The sequence below is a fragment of the Euprymna scolopes genome, chromosome 42, assembly GCF_053919585.1.
Source record: "Euprymna scolopes isolate OS-2025 chromosome 42, ASM5391958v1, whole genome shotgun sequence".
Classification (NCBI taxonomy): Eukaryota; Metazoa; Mollusca; class Cephalopoda; order Sepiida; family Sepiolidae; genus Euprymna; species Euprymna scolopes.
Window position 1 is genome coordinate 32,725,509 of NC_136523.1, and position 23,364 is coordinate 32,748,872.

Sequence of the window (23,364 nt, forward strand, 5' to 3'; positions counted from 1 at the left end):
ATATAACATGACGCTATAATATAACAATACATGGTGCTCCTTAAAATTATACATGGTTGGATAGGGGAGGGGTGGGGATGAAGCAACTTCACATCAAGATGAGATGACGTCTGTTTCAATAGTTGCTTGAAACACATTCCCTCGTTGCTAGTTTAGCAAATTATAAACCAAAGCCTGAAAGGTTAGCACTTGCCCCTCCTCCCCCATCCCACGTCATCTGCTGAGATTTGTGCTTGTATTTTTTACATGACGATATCGACCTTCTGTTATCTTTTATTGGAAATGGCAACAACAAATAAAAAAAACAAGCCACAAGGGATGCTTGGAACTGCCGCTATGAGAAATTGTTGAACACAAGTTTTGAAATCCAGCCGTTGCAGATATGAAGAAAACTGTCACGCCAAAAATATGCGCACTCTTGTGCGTACAACAATGATCACCATCACCACTTTTTAAATAAGAAACATTGCTTAATATCTGGAAAACTGCTTATTTGCAGGAAATTTAAATGCGATATTCGTTTTCAGCATACCCGAAAACCTGTTTAGGTCGTCATTTTAAAGGAAATTAAGTAAAAAAAAAAAATACAGTTGTTTTTTTTTTACGTAAATTCGGTGATAAGACAGTCGATAGATCGATTTTTAAAAAAATATGTTGTTTTTCGGGCCATGATCACAAGATGCAAAAAACTATATAAACAAGATCACAGTGTAGTATCTGTTCTGAAGCTACACTTCATCTTTTCTGTCCTCGGTTAATCGAGGAGAAATCTTTCATGACTGAGACAATTTTTATTTTTGTTCTTAGCCAGAGTGCCCTTTTGGGGGGATCTGGATCTCCCCACATTAAAAACCGACCTTGTGTTTAACTCTGCTCTCGTGGGGAGTCAAGTGAATAGGAAAACCAATATTATGTACTTATTTGTCGTGCCGAAAATAGTAATATATCCAAAAATTACGAAAACTCATCGAGCAGAAACTTATTTATAATTAAAAGTAATTTTTATGGAAAATTGGGTAAAATCGCATTTTTTCTTAGACGTTATAAAGTAGACGGTAGGAGGCTATACGCAGGGGAAATAACTCCGAAACGAATATTTTAGATGACTTGTGTCATGACTGCAATATTTATTGTTTATAACGATAGACTTTTTTTTTAACAATAGTAGTTGTTCTACTCGATGAATTTTCGTAATTTTTGGATGTATTACTATTTTCGACATGACAGTTAAGTACGCAGGGTTTGTATTACTGTACACATAAGATTCGAAAAAGTTGTCAAAAAACAAATATATAACAAATAAATATTATCAAAGGCAAGATAAGTTACTTTTCTACCAAACTGGATATATTTTTTGTGTTTTTATTCAATGTAACATGTTTATTCAGCTCGAAAAACATGCAGTGTTTACCGATGTATTGAAAAAGTCAAAATAGCGTTCGCGTCCGACACTCTCTTTAACACGGTAAGTTTGGAAAACAGGTGTTATAAATAATAAACTAGACAAAATACTATTAAAAAAAACACTGAATATATATCACCTTATGTCACGGTAACATATATTGAGCGAATTTCTAACAGTATTTTGTCTAGTTTATTATTTATAACATCTTTTCCTGAACTTACCGTGTTAAAGAGAGAGTTGGGCGCCATTTTGAATTTTCCAATACATCGGTAAACACTGTATGCTTTTCGAGCTGAATAAACATGTTACATTGAATAAAAACACGAAAAATATATCCAGTTAGGTAGAAAAGTAACTTATCTTGCCTTTGATAACATTTACTTGTTATATATTTGTTTTTTGTTTTTTTTGACAACTTTTTCGAATCTATGTGTACAGTAATACAAACCCAGTGTCCCAGTACGTAATATTGTTTTTGCTTAAAACGATATATAAAAAAAGATCCATTTGTCGACTTTATCTTAAAAAGCATCCACGAAATATATTTTCAATAAAATTGGGGAAAAAATAATGGGTTCAATGTGATCGTTAATTAATAAAATACTGAAAATTTCATTAAAATTGGTTGATTTTCTAAATTTTGATGAATTTTTAATTGAAGCGGGGGGGGGGGATATGTTTTGGGGATCAGCGATACATTTTTGCATGTACCTAGGCTGGTGCAGTAAGTCTGGAAACCGATATCTTTGGACAGCCTGATCTAATAGCAGGGGGAGGTAGAGGGGGAGAGAGAGTGAAGAAAGAGAAGACGGAGTAATAGAGAATAGGGTAAGAGAGTAATGAAGAGAGAGAGGGGGGATGTAAGTAGTAAGAGGCAGAAAGCGAGGGGGAGAAGACAGGTGATCGAGAACGTGTTTAACTACAGGTGATTTCGCCATCTTCAATAAACAAAGACATTTCGCTTTTATATTTAGAGCATAAAATAAAATAAAAAAATTTCCTGTTTTCTTTTTTTTTTTTCTTTAAATAAAATAATTAGATTTTTAATTTGCAAATGTTTCAATTTGTATTTTTGGCCCTTTTGAATTTAAATTAGGTTTTATTTTCTAATTTATATAGATCTCACTGCATCAAAAAGAACTAACTAATCAGACAAGGTGGCAGGTGCGTGAATTTCTCGTATATATGTAACTTTTAATAAATAATTACACAGGAAATTAGGTTTTTTTTTTTGGCACTTATGTTACAGCGCTATTTTTTAATGATATTTTCAAATTAAATTAAAGTCTTACGATATCTTTTTTATTAAATTGTTAGATGAAAGTACAGAATAGTTACAAAAAACACCCTTCCCATGCTAATAATGGCTTTCTAAATAATATCGTTATTATTTCAGAACAGTAACATAAGTGCGTACACTGCGTAAGTACTAGTTTATATATATATATATATATATATATATATATATATATATAACCAATGTTCGACTACAACATTGGCAATGTTGTAGTCGATAGTTTTCAGATAAAAAACAATGGTTTCGACTGATTTTTTGTCAATTCTAATAAATTACGATAGTAGCTTCCAAATTATGCAGTCAAAATTATCTGAATATTACTGAATTATTATTATTTAAAAAAAAGCAACTTTAATTGTGTTAGCAGGTGAAAAATTGCAGCCATCTTGTTTAAATCAAAACAGAAAATTACCTTCCTTTTGGACTCTCTCCTGTATCTTACAATCGTTTTCATCAAATTCTATTTTTTATTTTCTTTAATAAATAATTTTATACCTTATCGATTTTCATAATTCTTGGATATAATCATCTTAAAAATACAATGGATACGTAGATCCCATTGTTTTCATGTGAAATTCAGTTTTACGATTTCCGAAATTTCATCCTAATGGTGTAGAAGCGCCAGTAAACGTTACCAAAGGCAGGTGCAGGTGCTTGTTAAGTTAAGATTCGACAGATCGATATTTTTTTAATATGTGGTTTTACTTACTTAATTGTCATGTCGAAAACAGTAACATATTCAAAAATTTAGAACATTCATCAATTATTATTGTGTTTTTATTTAAAAAAAAAAAAGAAAGAAACTATCACTGTAAGGGCAAGGCTAAAAGAATATGTCAGCCATTAAAGTGGCAAAAAGGGAGATAAGTATGTCCCCTGTATTCGCTATCGTCGAGGTGTTCAAATCTAGGGAAAATGTTATTTTCCCAAATTTTCTGTAACAATTACTTTTAAATATAAATCTTTCTACTCAGTGAATACTGAATTGTCGTAATTTTTGGATATATTACTATTTTCGACACGCTTTTGCTTAAAGCCACTTTTCTTCTTCTTTTTTTTTCTTTCTTTTTAATCGATCTGTCGACTTTATCACCAAAGGCTCCTTTAAATAATAACGTTATTCTTTAAAAAAATATTAACAGGGAAAGAGTAACCGGAAATGAAACGGAAACAATAATAGTAAAGATAACCAAAATATGATATAACGATAAAAAGCAAAAAAAAAAAAAAAAGAGTTGAAGTAAACAAAACTAAGTTATTTGCGAATAATAACGAAACCCAATTCACTCTAAATAATTTACGTGACTAAAATAGGAATTAAGTAATATTTAATTTTTTTTTTTTTTTTCATAACTGTAAGAAAAGCTAAAGTGATTTTTTTGCCAATCACAAAGCAAAACAATCGTAGGAAGGAGCCACTATAAAAAAAAAAGAACTCGTAAATTTGCGTCTATTCTAACGCATGTGTTAATATCGACAGGGAAGAGGTATGAACCCGTTAACCCCCTTCGCTGATTATTTTTTATTTAAATTGTCAAACACGTTGGGTAACTTTTTTTGTTGTTTTGTTTATTCAGAATTTCATGCACCCTATTGGAAAATTCAAAATGGCGCCCAACTCTCTCTTTAACACGGTAAGTTCGTGAAAAGGTGTTATAAATAATAAACTAGACAAAATACTGTTAGAAATTCGCTCAATATATGTTACCGTGACATAAGTTGACATATATTCGGTGTGTTTTTAATATTATTTTGTCTAGTTTATTATTTATAACACCTTTTTCCAAACTTACCGTGTTAAAAAGAGAGTCAGACGCCATCTTGAATTCTCCACGGTAAACACTGTATGCTTTTTGAGCTGAATAAACATGTTACATTGAATAAAAACACAAAAAATATATCCAGTTTAGTAGAAAAGTAACTTATCTTGCCTTTGATAACATTTATTTGTTATATATTTGTTTTTTGACAACTTTTTCGAATCTATGTGTACAGTAATACAAACCCCACCATTTTGTTTATTAAATTGTTAGGTGAAAGTACAGAATTGTTACATAAGAATCCTCCCCACCTCATGTTAAGAATGGATTTTTTTAAAAAAATAACGTCATTATTTCAGCACGGCCCGTATTCTACATAAGCACCTGCACCTTTGTGTTTATTATATTGTTAGGTGAAAGTATAGAATTGTTACATAACCACCCGCCAGCCGCCCCACCTTCTCATGCTAAGAATGGGTTTCTTAATAATAATGTTATTTCAGTACGGTCCGTATTTTACATAAGTACCAACAAACAAAAAGGGGTTGATATGCCGTAAACAAAGAAACCCTAACCCTAACCCTAACCCTAAACCCTAACCCTAACCCTAATCCTAACCCTAACCCTAACGCTGTCACGGTGTTTGTATAATAATACCATTTTTTTTTAATTGCAAACGAAATCGTAATTTATACAATAATTTTGATTAATGTAAAAAAAAAAAAAAAAAAAAAAAATTAAAATGTGTTTTTGTTTTTAAACGATGTTTGTTAAATCGAATTATTAAATCCACTTACCGTTTTAATCATTCCAAGAACGGAAACAATTTTTTTTTTTCAATCAACGCCCAAAAAAAAGAAGAAGAAAAATAAAACAACGGAGAAAAACAAAAAAACGTCTTTTTACAAAAATAACATAAAAAATTGTTCATTAATAAAAACCGGAGATTCCATCGCCGGTGACTCACGAAAATGTCCACCCGGGATTTTAAGGCCGGATATTTTTATGCAACAATCGACAGGTGATTATTCTCTCCCCCGCGACAAATAAAGTATTATAACTTGTAAATATAGACGATCGGTGAATACAACTATGTATTACACTACACGACTACCCGACAAAAAGAGAAGTTAATACCTGGGAGGATGGTACCATAACAACAGAACAGATACCACACTACCATCCTCACTGAATTGAACACTGAAAAGTGGTAAAATTAATAGAAGAAATAGTAGGGTTCCCGCTTCAGACAAATACCAAATCTCCATCAGTAATAGAAGTAATAGTATAATTTTCGTTTTAGACAGACAGATACCAAATCTCCATTTATCATAGAAGTACAGGGTAGGACAATAAAATTGTGGCCCTAAAGAAAATAACACTACAGTTTTTTTTGGAAAACTTTTATTGAAAAAAATCAATTCAGGTAACTTGATTATGTAGTAGAACTGACATCTATTCAATGTAGCCGCCTTCAGCCTCAGTCACCGCCTTAATAGGAGTCTGGAACTGGGAGCATGCCTTTTTCACAAATGTTGGCAGGAGCTCGGCAAATACTTGGCAGAGGGTGATGATCAGGCTGGCTTTGGTGTTGTGGGAGGTCATGTAGGTGATGTTCTCGACGAATGACCAAACGAAGTAGCCCAGCAGCAGGTTCAGGTCAGAAAAGGGAGGGCCATTGAGAGAAGGGTACAAAGTCGTAGCACTCCTTCTGAAACAAAACCTGAGTTACTTTGGACTTGTGGGACGTTGCTGAATTCTGCTGCCACACCCATGGTCTGCCAGTGGTCACCTGATTGCACCGGGGGATCACCACACTCTTCAGCACATCCAGGTACACTTTGATGTTGACTTTCAAGCCGACTTCGAAGATGTGAGGTGGCATGATGTAGCCCTCACTTGAAACCACATCAAAGACCATAACCGTGACTGGAAACTTTGTTTTTATCACCCTGGGCATGTCCCTGTTATTTGTGGCAATCCAGCGATGCATTTTGAGGGTGCTGGCAATGGTCCTGTTGTCATAATTTGGATCAATAGAAAGCATGAGTTGTACAGCAGCATATCTCTGAACTCGCTCGTTGAATATTGTGTTATTCTCAGACATGATAGAATGCTCCTAATGCTCTTGGGATTTGCACACACCTGACCAACTAGTAGATGGTCTGCAACAAAAAAAAAAAAAAACGTTTTTCATCAAAGGGAAATGGAATCATGTTGTCTTTTCTAATGCAACAATTTTATTGCTCCACCCGGTAATAGTAGAGTTTTAGTTTCAGACAGACAGTTACTAAATCTCCTTTAGTAATAGCAGTACAGTGGAACCCCGGGATACGGTGGCCCCAGGATACGGTTTTTTAAAGGTTACAATGTGGAATACAATGTTTTTCTGGCCCCTGGTTACAGTATTTACCCCGCCTTACGGTGTTATTTATAATGTTATTTGATTATATACATGTGTATTATATACTGCACTGTATTTTTTTTTACTAACTTTTCGTGCAGTATCGCAGGGTTCTACTGTGATAGTCTAGGTCAAGATTCAGAGAGACAGATACCAAATCTCCATTTGTAATAGATGCACACTGATAAGCTGAGATGCAGGGAAACAGTAACTTGTTAATGACAAACTGACTATGTTCATATCTATCTATCTATCTATTAATATTCATCATCATCATCATCATCATCATCATCATCATCATCATCATCATCATTTTGTGACCACGATTTAGATGATGGTGTTCGATAAACACCGTCATCTCGATTCATATGGCTGTTAACGTGTGTACACGCCACTATTATACACATTGGAACGCAGGAGGACTGACCTGATCTTCCACCTGCATGCAGCGCCTTAATAGTCCCAAATGGTCGCCCATCTTGTACTGGCCAGGCTCAGCATTGCTTAATTTTGTTTGTGGATCTAATGAGAACAGATGTGTCAATGTAAAGTTGACTTAATGAGTTCGGATCATGTCGTTTGTTCAGCAAGAGAAAAAGATTGGTGTCGTTTATTTCAGGCTGACACGGTTCTTGTATATCATTTTTATTGGAATCCTTTGGTGTTTTTTTTTTTTTTTTTTTTACGTGGTAGTCACCACTTATCAAGGCCCGGAATCCACTTGGGGATAAGGGTTATTGCGTGTACAGTAATCAATGGGATAATATCGTAGTAATCGTTAGTAATGGAGATTTGATAAGGTGTCTTACTTAAGGAGGCAGTTCATCATGAATTTGTTTATGTTGGACTTGAAGACATCCAGGTTGTAGTCAGGTGGGAAACAGGCAAACGGAAGAGAGTTCCACAGGTGTGCACTTCTAAGAAAGAAACTTTGTTCATGGAATCTATGTTTTGATTTAGGCATAGATAAAGAGTGGGGAAAATTATTAACAGTGGTTTCAGCTAGACGAGTGTTTCTCGTGAAAGATTGGCAAGGGGGGACCAGAGATTGGAGCTCAGACGAGCACTATCCTTTAGTGTATCCATTTTATTTATTTGCAGACTGTTATCCTCATCGTCATAGTTGTTGCTGTTTCACCACATTTCGGCCGACTCGTCCTTTGGCCTTCTTCAGGTGATTAACTGTGACGGGATAGAAATGATATGTCCCAGAAATGAGTATATTTGTTTGAGGTACGAGATGCCTTGAATAAGTTTCAAGAATTTTTTTTTTTTTTTTTACCGGCATTTAAAATTGTCGTAGACTTTTGAAAATTCAGTATGTTATTGCGTGTACATCTTATGAGATGATTGACTAATTGTTTATGATTTCACGTTCAAATGGACAACTATAGCAGGAATTAGAACACACCCTGCTAAAGCGTGATTGTCACAGCCGGTGAATTTAAGAAAAACGAAATTTTATAACAAAACATTTTTATACAAGAATTTTTTCAAAATGCACCCTGATGATATTCCAAAAACAGCCATTATTTCTTCAATGTGGCTTTTTCATTATGAATTAGCGGGGGTACCCGGCGTTGCCCGGATGTTTGGAGGTGTGTGCGCTCTTAAATCAAAAAAAAAGTTTTGGTAGGTAGTTAGGATCGAACCCGAAGCCCTGAGGCGAAGTTGAAAAAAAAAACGTGATACATTAACCGCTCAGCCAGCAAGAAAGAGTAAGTGAAAGACATTTGAATTTATTTAAGTAGAATTGACAGCCGCACGCTTAATGAGGTCAAATAGAAGTCGTGGAGTTAAGATTTACGACGATGTAAGCAATGGCTATTCAGCAGTTAACATTTTCTGCGGGAGAGTTTTTAATGAGGTGAAAATCCACACTGACCAAACGTTTACATCACTTTCTGGAGAACCACCCGGCCAATTCGAATGCAGTTCCGCTTTTTTATACCGAATAACGCAAGAAACACGAGCCGATCTAATAATCTGGAAAAAATAGCGTTTAAAAGTCGGTCAAATTAAATACACGTGTGACCCCCATTGTTAAGTCGTACATATTATCATCTAGACAGCATATAAAAAGTTTTAAGAATGAGTGAGCCGACCGAGCGCTCGCCTGAAAAAAGCCTTTTGCGGACATACAGAAAAAGTGCACATACACACACACACACACACACACACACATTTTCGCTTTTATATATCTAGATGTATGCCTTTTGGATTAAAAACACTCAGCAGTGACATTTCAAAGATATATGGACAAAATTTTTAGAGATATATACTGCGCTTTTTATATACGTAGATGATACTTTAATTTTCAGCAACAATGAACATTCTCATCTATATATATAAAAGCGAAAATGTATGTATGTATGTGTGTTCGCTTTTTCTGTGTGTCTACAAAAGGCTTCTTTCAGAGAAGCGGTCGCTCGCTTCACAACTTTTTAAAACTTTTTATATCACATATAAATCGTAATATCTCACAGTTAACAACGAAGCTCGCCTGTCTATTTAATTTGCTCGATTTCGGGAAGATAAATATTCAATATTTGTCACTCGCCGCATGTGGGTTAGTCTTTTTCCTATAACATCTTGGGGGGGGGAAAAAAAAGCGTTCAGCAGTAAATGAAATCCCGCAGTCAAACTTGACCTCATTAACTCATTAAAACGCGCACCTGCTAAATCCAAGTAATTAAATAAATTCAAACGTGTTTCTGTAAGCATGTCGCGGTGGGGCAATGGTTAATGTTGCACATTTTTTTTTTCACAACTTTGCTTCAACGGTTCGGGTTCGATCCTCATACTTACTTTTTTTTTTAACCCCCCCGCCACCCACAAACCTCCAAACACCCGGGCATCGCCGGGTACCCCTCGCTAGTAAGATATAAACACAGTTTTTAGAATCTTATAAGAAAACAATGTAAAAATATCGACATCCAAATCTATTTTTGATGTAATGTAATTAGATTTCTTGGGTTTTAGGATTAATTCAAAGGGAATCACACCAACTACTAATAAAAATAAAAGAAATAGAATCCTTCCCATTTCTAAAGATCTAGACCAGGTCTTACAGGAATTTATAAGTCTGCATTGGTTTTCTGTAACAGAATGTGTATGGGCATGTGTGGAAATATCAGCGCAGCCAAAGGATATCTGGCTAGCGAAAATATTAGCAGCAGCAGCTATTACAGCATGTATGCAAATTAGAAAGTGTGCGCCAGCTTGCGTCACAAGAAAAGGAGAAAAAGGACAGCACATGGTCTAGAAGAGAAGTAACTTGTATCCCAGGCAAGATGGGCATGTGAGTCGAGGGTGAGAAAGCGCTGGCTGGGTCCGCGTGAGATGGTGAGAAACATTTAAGAAGAACATGTGTATGCGAAAGACTTTTGAAAAATAATGAAATGCGTTGTTTTGGAAGAATCACAAATAGATGCATTTCATTTGCAGTTAAAAAAAAATGCTGAATCGGATTTTTTATTTCTTTCCTGTTTTATTTCTTCCTTTGCGACGGTGCTAGACAACGTGTGAGTCCAAGAGGTTTGAAGTGTAACAGCAGAGTTAAAATGTAACGGCCATGTTACATCACTATTTTCGTGCTATTTTTATGAGTTTGGAACGATTTTCACTGGTTGGAAAACATTTTTAGTTCACATGTTCCTGTGAAAACTTGATGAAGAGACTGAATGAAACAAAGGAAAAAAAAAGTATAATAATTTTTTTTTTTTTTTTACAAAGGAGTCACCATTCATCAAGGTCCAGAAGCCACTCGAGGATAAGGATTAATGAGTGTACAGTAGTCAATGGGAAAATGTCATAGTAATCGTCAAGTGGCCTCCAGGCCTTGATAATGGTTACTCCTTTGTCAAAAAAAAAAATCGTTAGTAATGGAAATTTGGTAAATTGGAAATTTGGTAAATTGGAAATTTGGTAAATTGGATTACTTAAGGGGATGGATCATAAAGAACTTGTTACTATTGGATTTGAAAACGGCCATATTGTAGTCAGTTGGAAAGCAGCAAAATGGAACAGAGTTCCACAGGCGGACAGTTCTATTAAAGAAGCTTTGTTCATGGAATCTACATTTAGGTTTAAGCACAGATAAAGAGTGAGGGGAATTATTGATAATAGGATGAGCTAGATGAGTGTTTTTCGTGAAAGTCAGGCCAGAGGGGGGGCATAGATTGGAGCTGAGACAAGCACTTGTCATGAAAATAACAATAAAGCAGAGATATGCCCGCAATGTCTCTTCTGTGGGAAAGAGGTTGCTTTTTAACGTTCATTCGAATCACTTATCTACATCAAAAATTAGAGAAAATCTCAAATAGAAGTTCAGGCTTTCTTCAAGCACAGGAACCTTGGAACAGATAGATCGAGGGTAGTGCCAAAGTTGCTGCGAGGAAGGTGGGCTCTCTCTACCGTGCTAGAAAGTTACTTACGCCTGAAAGTACCTTGTACCTCTACAAGACCACCACTCGCCCATTTATAGAGTATTGTTGCCACATTTGGACTGGTGCATCTGCTCTAGACAGGGTTCAAAAGAGAGTCGCCAACTTAATAGTTCTTGAACTGTCAGCTAGGCTTCAGCGTTTGTCCCACTGATGAAACATTGCATCCCTCTGCCTGTTTTACAAATATTTTAATGGTGGATGGTCTGACGAACTACAAACCCTTGTACCCCCTCAACATAAATACCCCCGACAAACCCAACAAGCAGCAAAATCCCACCCCTAAACAGTAGAAATCCCCAGATGCCAAAATGCCTTTTATTCTAATAGTTTCTTCCCCAGAACTGCTAGATTTTGGAATTCCCTTCCGAATTCCTGCTTTCCTGACTGTACTGACATGCAGAAGTTCAAGTGTAACGTAAACAGACATTTTGCTGCCCAACTCCCCACATAGGAACTCTGCAAATTATGGATAGAGTGTGTGAAGCAGCTCCTGCCCAGATGTGGCAGCGGTACTTCATTTTAGCGTGAAGAAAGCCAAATTAACAAAAACAAAAAACCGAATTTTAATTAAAAATAAAATCAGTTTTATTTTATATTTTCTGCTCACCATTCGGCTTGCAAAATGACAGGATGACAATCAAAGATTTTTCCTTTAAAATTATTTCGACCAGATATATTTTAGCCGTGTATTTTTTTCTACAAGCAGTAACATTTTTTATTCATTAAATGGCAGACATTTTGGAAATGCAAAAAAAAAAATGGCTTGTATTATGCCACGTGGCCAAGGACAGAATGATCAATAACGCTATGTGGTCAGGAAGTAGATGATCAATTTATGTATTTTTATGTCCTAAAGTAGACACTGTAATTGTTTACATTTATTTATTTTTTTAATTTCAGAATCTTAATATATAAAAATATGTATCTAGAATTTTGAATGTGGATGAAAATTAAATAAAAACAAAAATTTTGGTAGGAATTTTCGTTTTAACATAACCAAAAAAAAAAAAAAAAAAAAAGAAAACAGAAAAATTTGTATAAAAAAATAAATAAAATAAAACATTATTTAAAATTTTCGTTCCATATCGAGAATTCAACCTAATCAAAAAAAAAAAAAGAAAAAGAAAATACAGGAAATAATTTTGTGATGTATGTACTCATCATGGAATGAAGATGTCATATTCCAAAAATCACATAAATTGATCGAGTAGGTTTTTTTTAGCTAAGGAAATCAAATTTCATGAAGAAGCGGGAACGGTGTGTGTTAATCCGCCATATTTAATGAAGAAATGGAGACAACTAAATTCAAACTACCGAGATGCAAGCCCAACCTTGTAATAGCTATAACATACTATTAATCGCTAAACAGTGTAAAAAATACAAACAATGATTTTCTATAGAAAAAAACTATTTGATCAATTCACATGATTTTTGGAATATGTGTAACAAAGTGCATATGAGCACGTGGGAAAATATCAGCAGCAGCAAAGGATGGCTGGCTTGTGAAGAGATTAGCAACAGCAACAGCAGCCGAAATAGACTCATATGCAAATTAGAATTGTGCGCAAATTGGTGCGACAAGAGAAAAAGAACCCCATGTGCTCGGGGGCAAAATAAAGTCAACATGAAATGCGTAAAGTCAAAGGCGAGAAATGGCTGGCTTCGGCCATCGTGAGGTCGGAGAAGAAAAGTGTACACCAGCCGAGATGAACAATGGCGAGAGACTTTTGAGTCGTGTCGAGATGGAAGAGTAATGGTAATAAATGCGACCCGGACTTTTTTATTTATTTGTTTATTTTTTTTTGCACCTACAGTAGGAGAATTTTTTGTTTTTAAACAGTTTTTATTTCTTTCTTTCCTTTGTTTGTTTGTAACTGCAACTGTACATAGATATTATTTTGGGTGCTGTGTGCTGTGTCCTGCTCTTTTATCTCAAAAGAGTCAATATGAAGAAAAAAAGAAAGAAAACTAAACGTTACCACAGGACAATGCAGATGAAAAAAGAGGGGCGTATTTATTTTTTTTTGCACCTACAGTGGGAGAATTTATGTCCATTGAATCTACAAGCATGGCATTTTTTGTTTTTAAACAGTTTTGGTATAAATGTAATTTCTCATAGCTGTAAAATGGATTCATTTAAAATAAGTTTTTTTTCTTACTTTGTGCCTTGTGTTTGTATTGTGTGAATATTTGTGATATCATGTTCTTCAATTTGTGTGTTTTCTACTCAAGTTTAGAATTCTTTGTCATTCTTCTATTTAATTTTTATTTATTTCTTTCCTTTGTTTGTTTGTACCTATTTACTATGCCTCCCCACGGGACAGAGTTAGACACCAGGGTCGTTTTTTAACCTGGAGAAAAGGTACAAAAATAAAAATTGTCTCAGTCGTGAAGGATTTCTCCTCCACCGAAAGAGAACAAGAAATAGAAGTGCAGCATCTGCAGAACAGATGGTATTTATTTGCTCCCCCACCGAGCAAATTAGGCACAAGGCCGTTTTTAATGTGAGGTAAAAACCAGCTCCCCTAAAAGGGGTCACTCTGGTTACCAAAAATAATAATTGTCCCAGTATAGAGGGTTTCCCCTCCATTGACTGGTACAAATTATCTTAAGTGCAGTATCTGCCGGAACAGATGGTGTTTATTTGCTCCCCCACTGAGCAAATTAGGCACAAGGCCGTTTTTAATGTGAGGTAAAAACCAGCTCCCCTAAAAGTAGGCAAAAAAGGGGCACTCTGGTTACCAAAAATAATAATTGTCCCAGTATAGAGGGTTTCCCCTCCATTGACTGGTACAAATTATCTTAAGTGCAGTATCTGCCGGAACAGATACTACACTTTGATCTTGTCCCGAAGGCCAAGTATTATTGTACCTATTTACTATGCCTCCCCACGGGACAGAGTTAGACACCAGGGTCGTTTTTTAACGTGGAGAAAAAGTACAAAAATAAAAATTGTCTCAGTCGTGAAGGATTTCTCCTCCACCGGAAGAGAACAAGAAATAGAAGTGCAGCATCTGCAGAACAGATACTACACTTTGATCTTGTCTCGAAGTGCAGCATCTGCAGAACAGATACTACACTTTGATCTTGTCCCGAAGTTTGTTTGTTTGTAACTGCAACGGTACATAGATATTATTTTGGGTGCTGTGTGCTGTGTCCTGCTCTTTTATCTCAAAAGAGTCAATATGAAGAAAAAAAGAAAGAAAACTAAACGTTACCACAGAACAATGCAGATGAAAAAAAAGAGGGGCATAACCCCTCCACAATATCTATAATATAAAACTGAATGTCTGTGTGTGTGTGTGTGTGTGTGTGTGTGTGTGTGTGTGTGTGTGTGTGGTCACGAATAGGCTCCTATATCGTTGACTATTTTAAAAAACTGATTACAATTAATAATAGAAGATGTATCGAGACACAAGAATGGGTATATTTGATCTGGCAGAACCGTAGTTCATTAAAATTGTGGGGTCTGCGTTTGCGCCTGGTCCACGAAGTATGGAAATAAAAAGTTTAAAAATTAAAAAAAAAAACGTTTACAAGTGTTTTTGATATAGATGTACATAAGAATACATTGATAAGTATGTTTTAACTTAAATAGGGATGGTATAATAAAATTGTGGGGTCTGCATTCGCGTCTGGCCTCCATAGAATGGAAATAGGCACAAACTTTAATAAAGACTTTTCATATCTATCTGCGTAAGTATACTTTGATAATTATGTTTCAGTTTGAAGAAATATGGTATAATAAAATTATGGGGTGTTCTTTCACACCTGACCTCCATAGAATGGAAATATGTCACAAAGTTTAACAAGGTTTTTTAATATAGATCCACAGAATATTTTGTGATAAGTGTTTCAGTGTGAACAGGTATAGTATAATAAATTATGGAGTTTATCTATTTTATTTTTACTTTCATAATATTTTGCTGTGGTTTTGATACCCCCAAATTCAATCCAAATTTACAACCCTTCCTTTTCATAACCTATCATACTTTCATAAATCAGAGTCCATTTTCTGTAGGCTGTTTTTGAACCCAGTCAACGACGGGTACTTTTGCTAGTATTATATATATCTTAAACACAATTAACATTATAACATATGTGTTATGAAGAATGTCAATAAGTAAGAAACTGACTTTAATACTAAAATAAAAATAATCCTTTGATGAATTTGCAGAACTTCAGGACCAAGAAATATCAAAGACTATACAAACTCTGATTTGGAATATACCATTTTCATTCCGTGACGAGTACGTACATCATAAAGATTTTACTGGATTTTTGTTTCTTTAATTAGGTTGAATTCCGGATAGGAATTAAAATTTTAAATGTTTTATTTTATTAATTTTTTCTTTTTCTTTTTATTGAAAGCCAAAGTGGAAAGAATTACTTGAACGAAACCGCTCAGTCCAAGGGAGATAAGCCAGTTTTCTTCATAAATGTCGAATTTTACCTCACCCCTTCGTGGCCCCGCATATTCGTGGCTCTTAACCCTATCACATCGTATGCTGGTATACTGGGTATTTATTTGCTTCCCCATGAGAGCCAGTTAGGCAGGAGGCTGTTTTTTTATGTTGAGAGGGGGGAGGGGAAGGGGAAAGGGGACCAGCTCCCGAGAGGTGGGAAATGGGAGCTGGTAGTGAGAGCCTCTCTTGGTATATAGGGTTGCTGCTACATGGACCAGGAGCTCATTGCTACAAGGACAATGGTCCCTGATTGCAGTATCTGCCGGAACAGATAATACACTTGGATCTGCCGCTTGCCTGTTTCCCCCCCCGAATTCAACTTGGATGTCTTCAAGCCCAACACAAACAAATTCCTGATGAACCCCCTCTTAAGTACCTATTTACTATGCCTCCCCACTGAAGAACAGATACGATATTATCCCACTGATTAGTGTGCACACAATAACCCTTATCCCCAAGTGGCTCCTGGGCCTTGATAAGTGGTGAACCCCATGTAAAAAAAAAAAAAAAAAAAAAAAAATTTATTTGCTTCCCTACTGAGCAAATTAGGCACAAGGCCGTTTTTTAACGTGGTGAATGAAGGGGAACTGGATAATAACAATTGGTATGAAGGGTGTCCCTACATGGACCAATAACTGATTGCTACCAGAGCAATGGTCTTATATGTGGGGGCAACCCCACATATGGTCTTTGGTTGCAGTATCTGCCAGAACAGATACTACACAAAAGTGATTTGATGTTGGTCAAAAGGCCAAGCAGGCACGAATGCTTGTATACTGGCCTAGCGTCATAACGTCATAAAAACGAATGTTGCCAATTTAGCGGTTTTCCTGCTGAATCTGGAGATTTCATTTGGAAGCAATAACAATAGCCAAGAACACATTACCTGAAAGTACTTCTTTTAAACTCCTCGGCCTAACGTTTACAGGGAATATGAACTGGAATAGATACATTGAGAGCTTGCCAAGGCTGCTGCAAGGAAGATTGGCTCCCTCTACCGTGCTAGAAAACTACTTACACCTGAAAGTATCCTGTACCTCTATAGGGCCACCATTCGCCCATGTATGGAGTACTGTTGTCACATCTGGGCTGGTGCATCTACTGCTTGTCTCTCGCTCTTGGACAGGATTCAAAAGAGAGTCGCCAACCTGATAGGTTCTGAACTGTCATCTAGGCTTCAGCCTCTGTCCCATCGACGAGATGTTGCATCCCTCTGCCTGTTCTACAAATACTTTAATGGTGAATGCTCTGACGAACTGCAAACACTTGTACCTCCTTGACGTAACTATCCCCGACAAACCCGACAAGCTAGTAAGTCTCATCCCTTTACAGTAGAGATCCCTAGGTGCAAGAAAGCCTTTTACTCCAATAGTTTCTTCCCCAGAACTGCGGGGCTTTGGAACTCCCTTCCGGGATTCTGCTTTCCCAACTGTACTGATATGCAGAAGTTCAAGTGTAATGTGAACAAATATCTTTCTACTCATCTCCCTTCATAATGCCCCTGCAAATTAAGTCCCTGATAGTAGCCCCCTGCTTCAAAGTGGCACTGTGCCTTGCTTGGGGTGAAAATTAAATAAAAAAAAAAAAGAAGATATGTTACTGTGCTTCTGTACTTGGGTTTCTTTTTAATTAAAATATTCTTGCAACACAAAAATTAAAATGTAATTACATTATCATTAATACATTAGTGAAATACGTCACTGCATGCAATATTACAACATTGTTATTGTATTAATGAATAAGAGTGTCTTTAGAAAGCGTTTGGGAAGCATTTAGTACCGTTTATAATCTCATGTGTAGACGTTTTAAAACTGCATCCAATATTTGAGTTTTTTCTGAAACTGAAAAATGTTGTTTTCCATTATTTTTATCTTCAATGTTTTTCGGGAAAATCGTAAATCTATTTGTCATATTTAAACTTAAAAAATTTAAAAACAGAATTCAATTCTTAATTAGAAGGATGTTGTAGTTTGCTTGAAACATTGTGCATAGTGTAAAAGGATTTGTGTTTGAAGGCTATATCAATGCGGTTCATAGGAAACACGGTGGACACGAGTTAGTATATAAAAGAACAATGAAAATATTAGAAGGAATTTTCACTGATTTTTAATTATATAATATTTATTTACTAACATAATGTGTCGTACAAGGTGGTAGGTGTTGATGTCCCTAATTTTCGAGAGTAGTATCTCTTCTTCAGGGAAGAAAATAAAAAGAAACGTATACAACTGTTTGGCCAGGCGTTTCTTTTGTCTGTTTTATTTATTTATTTTTTGTATTGATCTCATTATTTCCGTCCTAAGAGAAGTAACTATTTTACTAAAAGATTCTGCAATTCAGAATAACAACTCATCGTTCTAAGGGAGGTAATTCTATCTTACTAAGAATTGTAAGAAAAATGAATTTTTTTAACTACATCATTTAATGTAAGAAAGTTCTATATTACTAAAAAAAAGTGTAAAACGAGACGATATTGTATGTTTTTTACTTAAGCAAAATATTCCAGCAATTGTAATAAAAAACATGTTTTCAACTACTTTAGTAAAATAGAATTACCTCCCGTAGAACAATGAATTGTTATTCCGAGTTGCTAAAAATCCGTTCATTTTTTTTTTTTTTTTTATCATACGAGAATTTGGGACGCTAAAACTAACAAGGAAAAACCGACAATAATTGCAAAGGAATTGTAATTTTTATTTAAAAAAAAAATGTCAGATCTAAAAAATATTGCCCCTCTATTTTATATTTTTAGTTTTTTTTGTTTTTTTTTTTCAATTTCTCAGTGGATCATTATCAAATGGACACTAGCCTACCAGAATATTAAAAAAAAAAAAAAAAAAAAAAAGTCAATATTTAAATATTTGTAGGGGGTTGCTCAGTTTTAGTTTCTAATGCAATGTAGTAAATTGATCACCCAATTTAGAACAACTGAATGTTTTAGGCCAAATTTCGCGAATTCAGCCTTTTAAAGCAGTTTAGCCTTTTTTAAGGTTATTTTATAAAGCTAAATTAGAAAAAAAAAAGAAAAGAAAAAACTAAACTACGTAAAAAAAAAAAAAATGGCTAAATTCGTGAAAATTGGCCTAAAAACATCGAATGGTTCTGAACTAGGTGACCAACTGACTAGAATGGTGGACTAGAAACTGAGCAACCCCTATAAATATTTAAATTTTGACTTCAAGTGAAATTCAATTTTAACGATATCTTTTTTTTTTTGTAAGGTCAACATCCGGCAAAGGAAGCTATAAAAGGGAAGCAATTTTGCAACAAACAAGTTTGAATCGGATTATCTCCCTTACTTCCTAATTTTATAATTCAAAACAAAACTTCAACCTCTGCTCTAACTTATTAAAATCCTCGGGGTTTTATTACTGTAAGCATAGATTCGAAAAAGCTGTCAACAAACAAAAATATAACAAATAAATGTTCTCAAAGGCAAGATAAGTTTTTTTTTTTTTTTTTTACACAGTGATCACCATTTATCAAGGCCCGGAAGCCACTCAGGGATAAGGGTTATTGCAAGTACATTACGTTAGTGTGGAGTTACTCTTCTACCTAACTGGATATATTTTTTAGTGTTTTTTTTTTTTTTTTTTTTTTTAATGTAACGTGTTTATTCGGCTCGAAAAACATAGTGTTTACCGCTGTATTTGAAAAATGCAACGAAAATGGCAACGGACTCTGTGTTGAATACGTAAGTTTTTTTTTGTTTTTTTTACACGGTGGTCACCACTTATCAAGGCCCGGAAGCCACTCAGGGATAAGGGTTATTGCAAGTACATTACGTTAGTGTGGAGTTACTCTTCTACCTAACTGGATATATTTTTTAGTGTGTTTTTTTTTTTTTTTAATGTAACGTGTTTATTCGGCTCGAAAAACATAGTGTTTACCGCTGTATTTGAAAAATGCAACGAAAATGGCAACGGACTCTGTGTTGAATACGTAAGTTTTTTTTTGTTTTTTTTACACGGTGGTCACCACTTATCAAGGCCCGGAAGCCACTCAGGGATAAGGGTTATTGTAAGTACAGTACGTTAGTGTGGAGATTTAATGAAGTGTTTACTTAAGAGGGCGGTTCATTAGGAATTTGTTAACGTTGGACTTGAAAACATCCAAGTTGTAGTCAGGTGGGAAGCAGGCAGACGGAACAGAGTTCCACAGGCGTGCAGTTCTAAGAAAGAAGCTTTGTTCATGGAATCCACGTTTTGATTTAGGCACAGATAAAGAGTGGGGGAAATTTTTCACTAGATTCAGCTAGACGGGTGTTTTTCGTGAAAGATTGGCGAGGGGGGAACAGAGATTGGAGTTCAGACGAGCACCTGCTATGGAAATAACGATAAAACAAGGATAGGCTCACAACGTCTCTTCTGTGGGAGAGAGGTTGCAGGGTAGAGAAAAGGGTATCCCCCACTAAGCCACAAAGTCTATTGTGTACTCTGTCAAGGCAGAATAGGCTGTTTTTAGCAGCTCCTGCCCAGATATGGCAGCAGTATTCCATCCTTGGACATACTTGGCTTTTATATAGATAGAGAATTGCATCAGTTGTGAGATATCTTCTGGAGCAGTAGAAGGATCCCACCATCTTTCCAGCAACCTTGGCAACAGACTTATTGTACGTGTTCCATTTCAGATCAGGAGTAAAGGACAAACCCAGAAGCTTGTCAAAACACGGGGCTTCTCCTAGACGAGAGCCATCCATTTCAATTGATGCCAGATAGGGATCAGAGCATTGATGATGTAAAGATAGGAGTTTGGTTTTAGATGCATTAAAGGTAACCAGCCACGTCTTCCCCCACTGAACCACGCGCTCGAGATCAGAGGAGAGGGCATCAGAGCGAACTTTGTCATTTACAGCCTTTGATGTGTTGCCATAGATGGTCGTGTCATCAGCATAGATGTCAACGAATGATTTAAGTATGTGTTGAGGGAGGTCATTGATGTAGATCAGGAAGAGAGTTGGGCCCAGGATTGACCCTTGAGGGACTCCAGCATTAATACTGCAGGCCTCTGATTTTTGTCCATCGACCACTACTCTTATGAGCCTATCTGAGAGAAATGATTTAATGATTGAGAAAACATTTCCAGTTATACCGTAGCTGGAAATCTTGTGAAATAGGTCCTTATGCCATGCCCTAGATTAAATTGCTATTGCCCTGAGTTAAAACTAAAAAACATACAAACTACTGTTAGAAACTCACTCAATAGATGTTACTGTAATATAGGTTGTTTGTACATTTTTTTAGTTTTAACTAATTTTGCCAAACTTACATATTCAACACAGAGTCCGTCGCCATTTGCATTTTTTAAATACATGCGTCGATTTTTCCTTAATGGTTTTAGTGTCCCAAAGTCTCTTATGAAGAAATGAACGAATCTCTTAGTAAAATAGAGTTACCTTCCTAATAACAATGAGTAAAGCTTCTGAATCGAGAAAACTATTTTTAATCATTTCTTAACATTTTGCTTAAAAAAAAAAAAACTATTGCAGATTTTCGGGTATGCTAAAAACGAATATCGCAGCAATGCCATTTCTTTTATGTTATTGCTGGCCATTTTGGCATGCGCGTTGTTTCTCAGGGTGGCATTTACAAGCAAGAGCACGCACATGCGCATACCAAGATGGCCATCAGCAATAACATAAGGAATGGTATTGCTTGATATCTGGAAAATTATTTATTGGTGGAAAATTTAAATGCCATATTCGTTTTCAGCATCCCAAAATACTATAGCAGTCGTCTTTTTAAAGAAAAATGTTGAGGTGGAAACGAGGTAAAAATTTACAAAAAAAAAAAAAAAGAAAAAAAGTTAAGGGTTTGTATTACTGTACACATAGATTCGAAAAAGTTGTTAAAAAAACAAATATATAACAAATAAATATTATCAAAAGCAAGATAAGTTACTTTTCTACCAAACTGGATATATTTTTCGTGTTTTTATTCAATGTAACATGTTTATTCAGCTCGAAAAGCATATAGTGTTTACCGATGTATTGGAAAATTCAAAATGGCGCCCGACTCTCTCTTTAACACGGTAAGTTCAGGAAAAGGTGTTATAAATAATAAACTAGACAAAATACTGTTAGAAATTCACTCAATATATGTTACCGTGACATAAGTTGATATATATTCGGTGTTTTTTTAATAGTATTTTGTCTAGTTTATTATTTATGATACCTTTTCCCAAACTTACCATGTTAAAGAGTGAGTCGGACGCCATTTTGAATTTTCCAATACATCGGTAAACACTGCATGTTTTTCGAGCTGAATAAACATGTTACATTGAATAAAAACACAAAAAATGTACCCAGTTTTGTAGAAAAAGTAACTTATCTTGCCTTTTATAACATTTATTTGTTATATATTTGTTTTTTTGACAACTTTTTCGAATCTTATGTGTACAGTAATACAAACCCAAAAGTTAATTTAGTAATGTTTAATAAACCAACCTTCGATTCTTTGGGCGCGGTTGCTTTCGTCATCGGAATCGACAAAGTTTTCTTACATTTTTTGTATATCTGGAAAAATATTTGTTAGAAAACGAAAGCATAAAAATAAGTTATATAAGTTATCTCCCTTACATTCTTAACACAAACTAAAGAAGGGGGCGCTTTTGCAGCAGATGACGAAAAAAGAACGCAATATTTATTATGTTGGTGCAAAAATAATGTCGTTTTTATTTGCAAAATGAATGCCGATGCTCAAAATGTTGACTCCTCCCTTTACTTCAAAATTCACCGAAGATCAGGAAATTAACTAATTTTAATGAAGTTTTCAGTATTTATCAAATAATGATCACGGAATATATTGAAAACTAATTATTTTTATTTAAATCTTCGTGAAAATGGATTATTTTGTTTAAACAACAAAAAAATACCTTTACAAAAGTTATGGTTTTCAGTTGTAAAAAAAAAAAAAAAAAATGAATGAATTTATTTTTGCTTTTTTTTTACAATGAAAATAAACCATCGTATAATAAAACAACTTAAAAAAACTAAAATAATTTTTACAGGAACATTACGAAAAAAGCCCCTAAAGTTCGTATTAATGAATTCGATATAACTCGAAGAAAAATGAATTTCTCGAACTACCGATATTAGCATTGAATTAAGCATTGTTTATTTAATATTTTCACACAAAAAAATTAAAATAGCAAAAATATTTCTACTTTTTTTTTTTTTAAAATTACACATTTCGCATAATTTTTAAATGCAAGATTTTAATATTTTCCTTGCTTGCATGAATGTGATACTTTTGGCGCAACATAAGTTTTATATAATCTTGAACAATAATTTAAAAAAATTAATTCAAAAACAGGAACATAAAAAAATAATTAAATTTAAAAATGGTAAAAATGATACAAACGTTCAGGATAGGAATGTACGGATGCACATCTGGGGGGGGGGAAGAAAACTAGCACTCCCCTTCCTCCCTTTTTATTACATGACAGCATTTTCACAGTCTTTCGACAGGCTGAAATGTTGGGCTTCCGTATATTCCGTGTTTACAAAACTTCCGTTTGTAGCCATTTAGCTTTTCTCAAAATTGCTTGCTTTTTGGGGGCTAATTCAGCTATTTTTTGTACAAA

At 34.9% G+C, this 23,364-nt stretch overlaps 1 protein-coding gene across 2 annotated transcripts in view; it reads right to left on the reverse strand.

The window, feature by feature from the left end:
- LOC145267003 (uncharacterized) overlaps positions 1-22,345 on the reverse strand; it is a 57,920-nt gene extending 35,575 nt beyond the window's left edge. The window contains exon 1 of one of the 2 annotated variants that reach the window (XM_080122903.1): positions 22,226-22,345. In XM_080122903.1, the coding sequence (XP_079979029.1) occupies positions 22,226-22,258 (33 nt within the window). In that variant the 5' untranslated portion in view covers positions 22,259-22,345. Of the gene's footprint in view, positions 1-5,259; positions 5,439-22,225 lie in introns of those variants that run through there. The other variant, XM_080122904.1, reaches the window with a different exon arrangement.
- Positions 22,346-23,364: the final 1,019 nt, after the last annotated feature.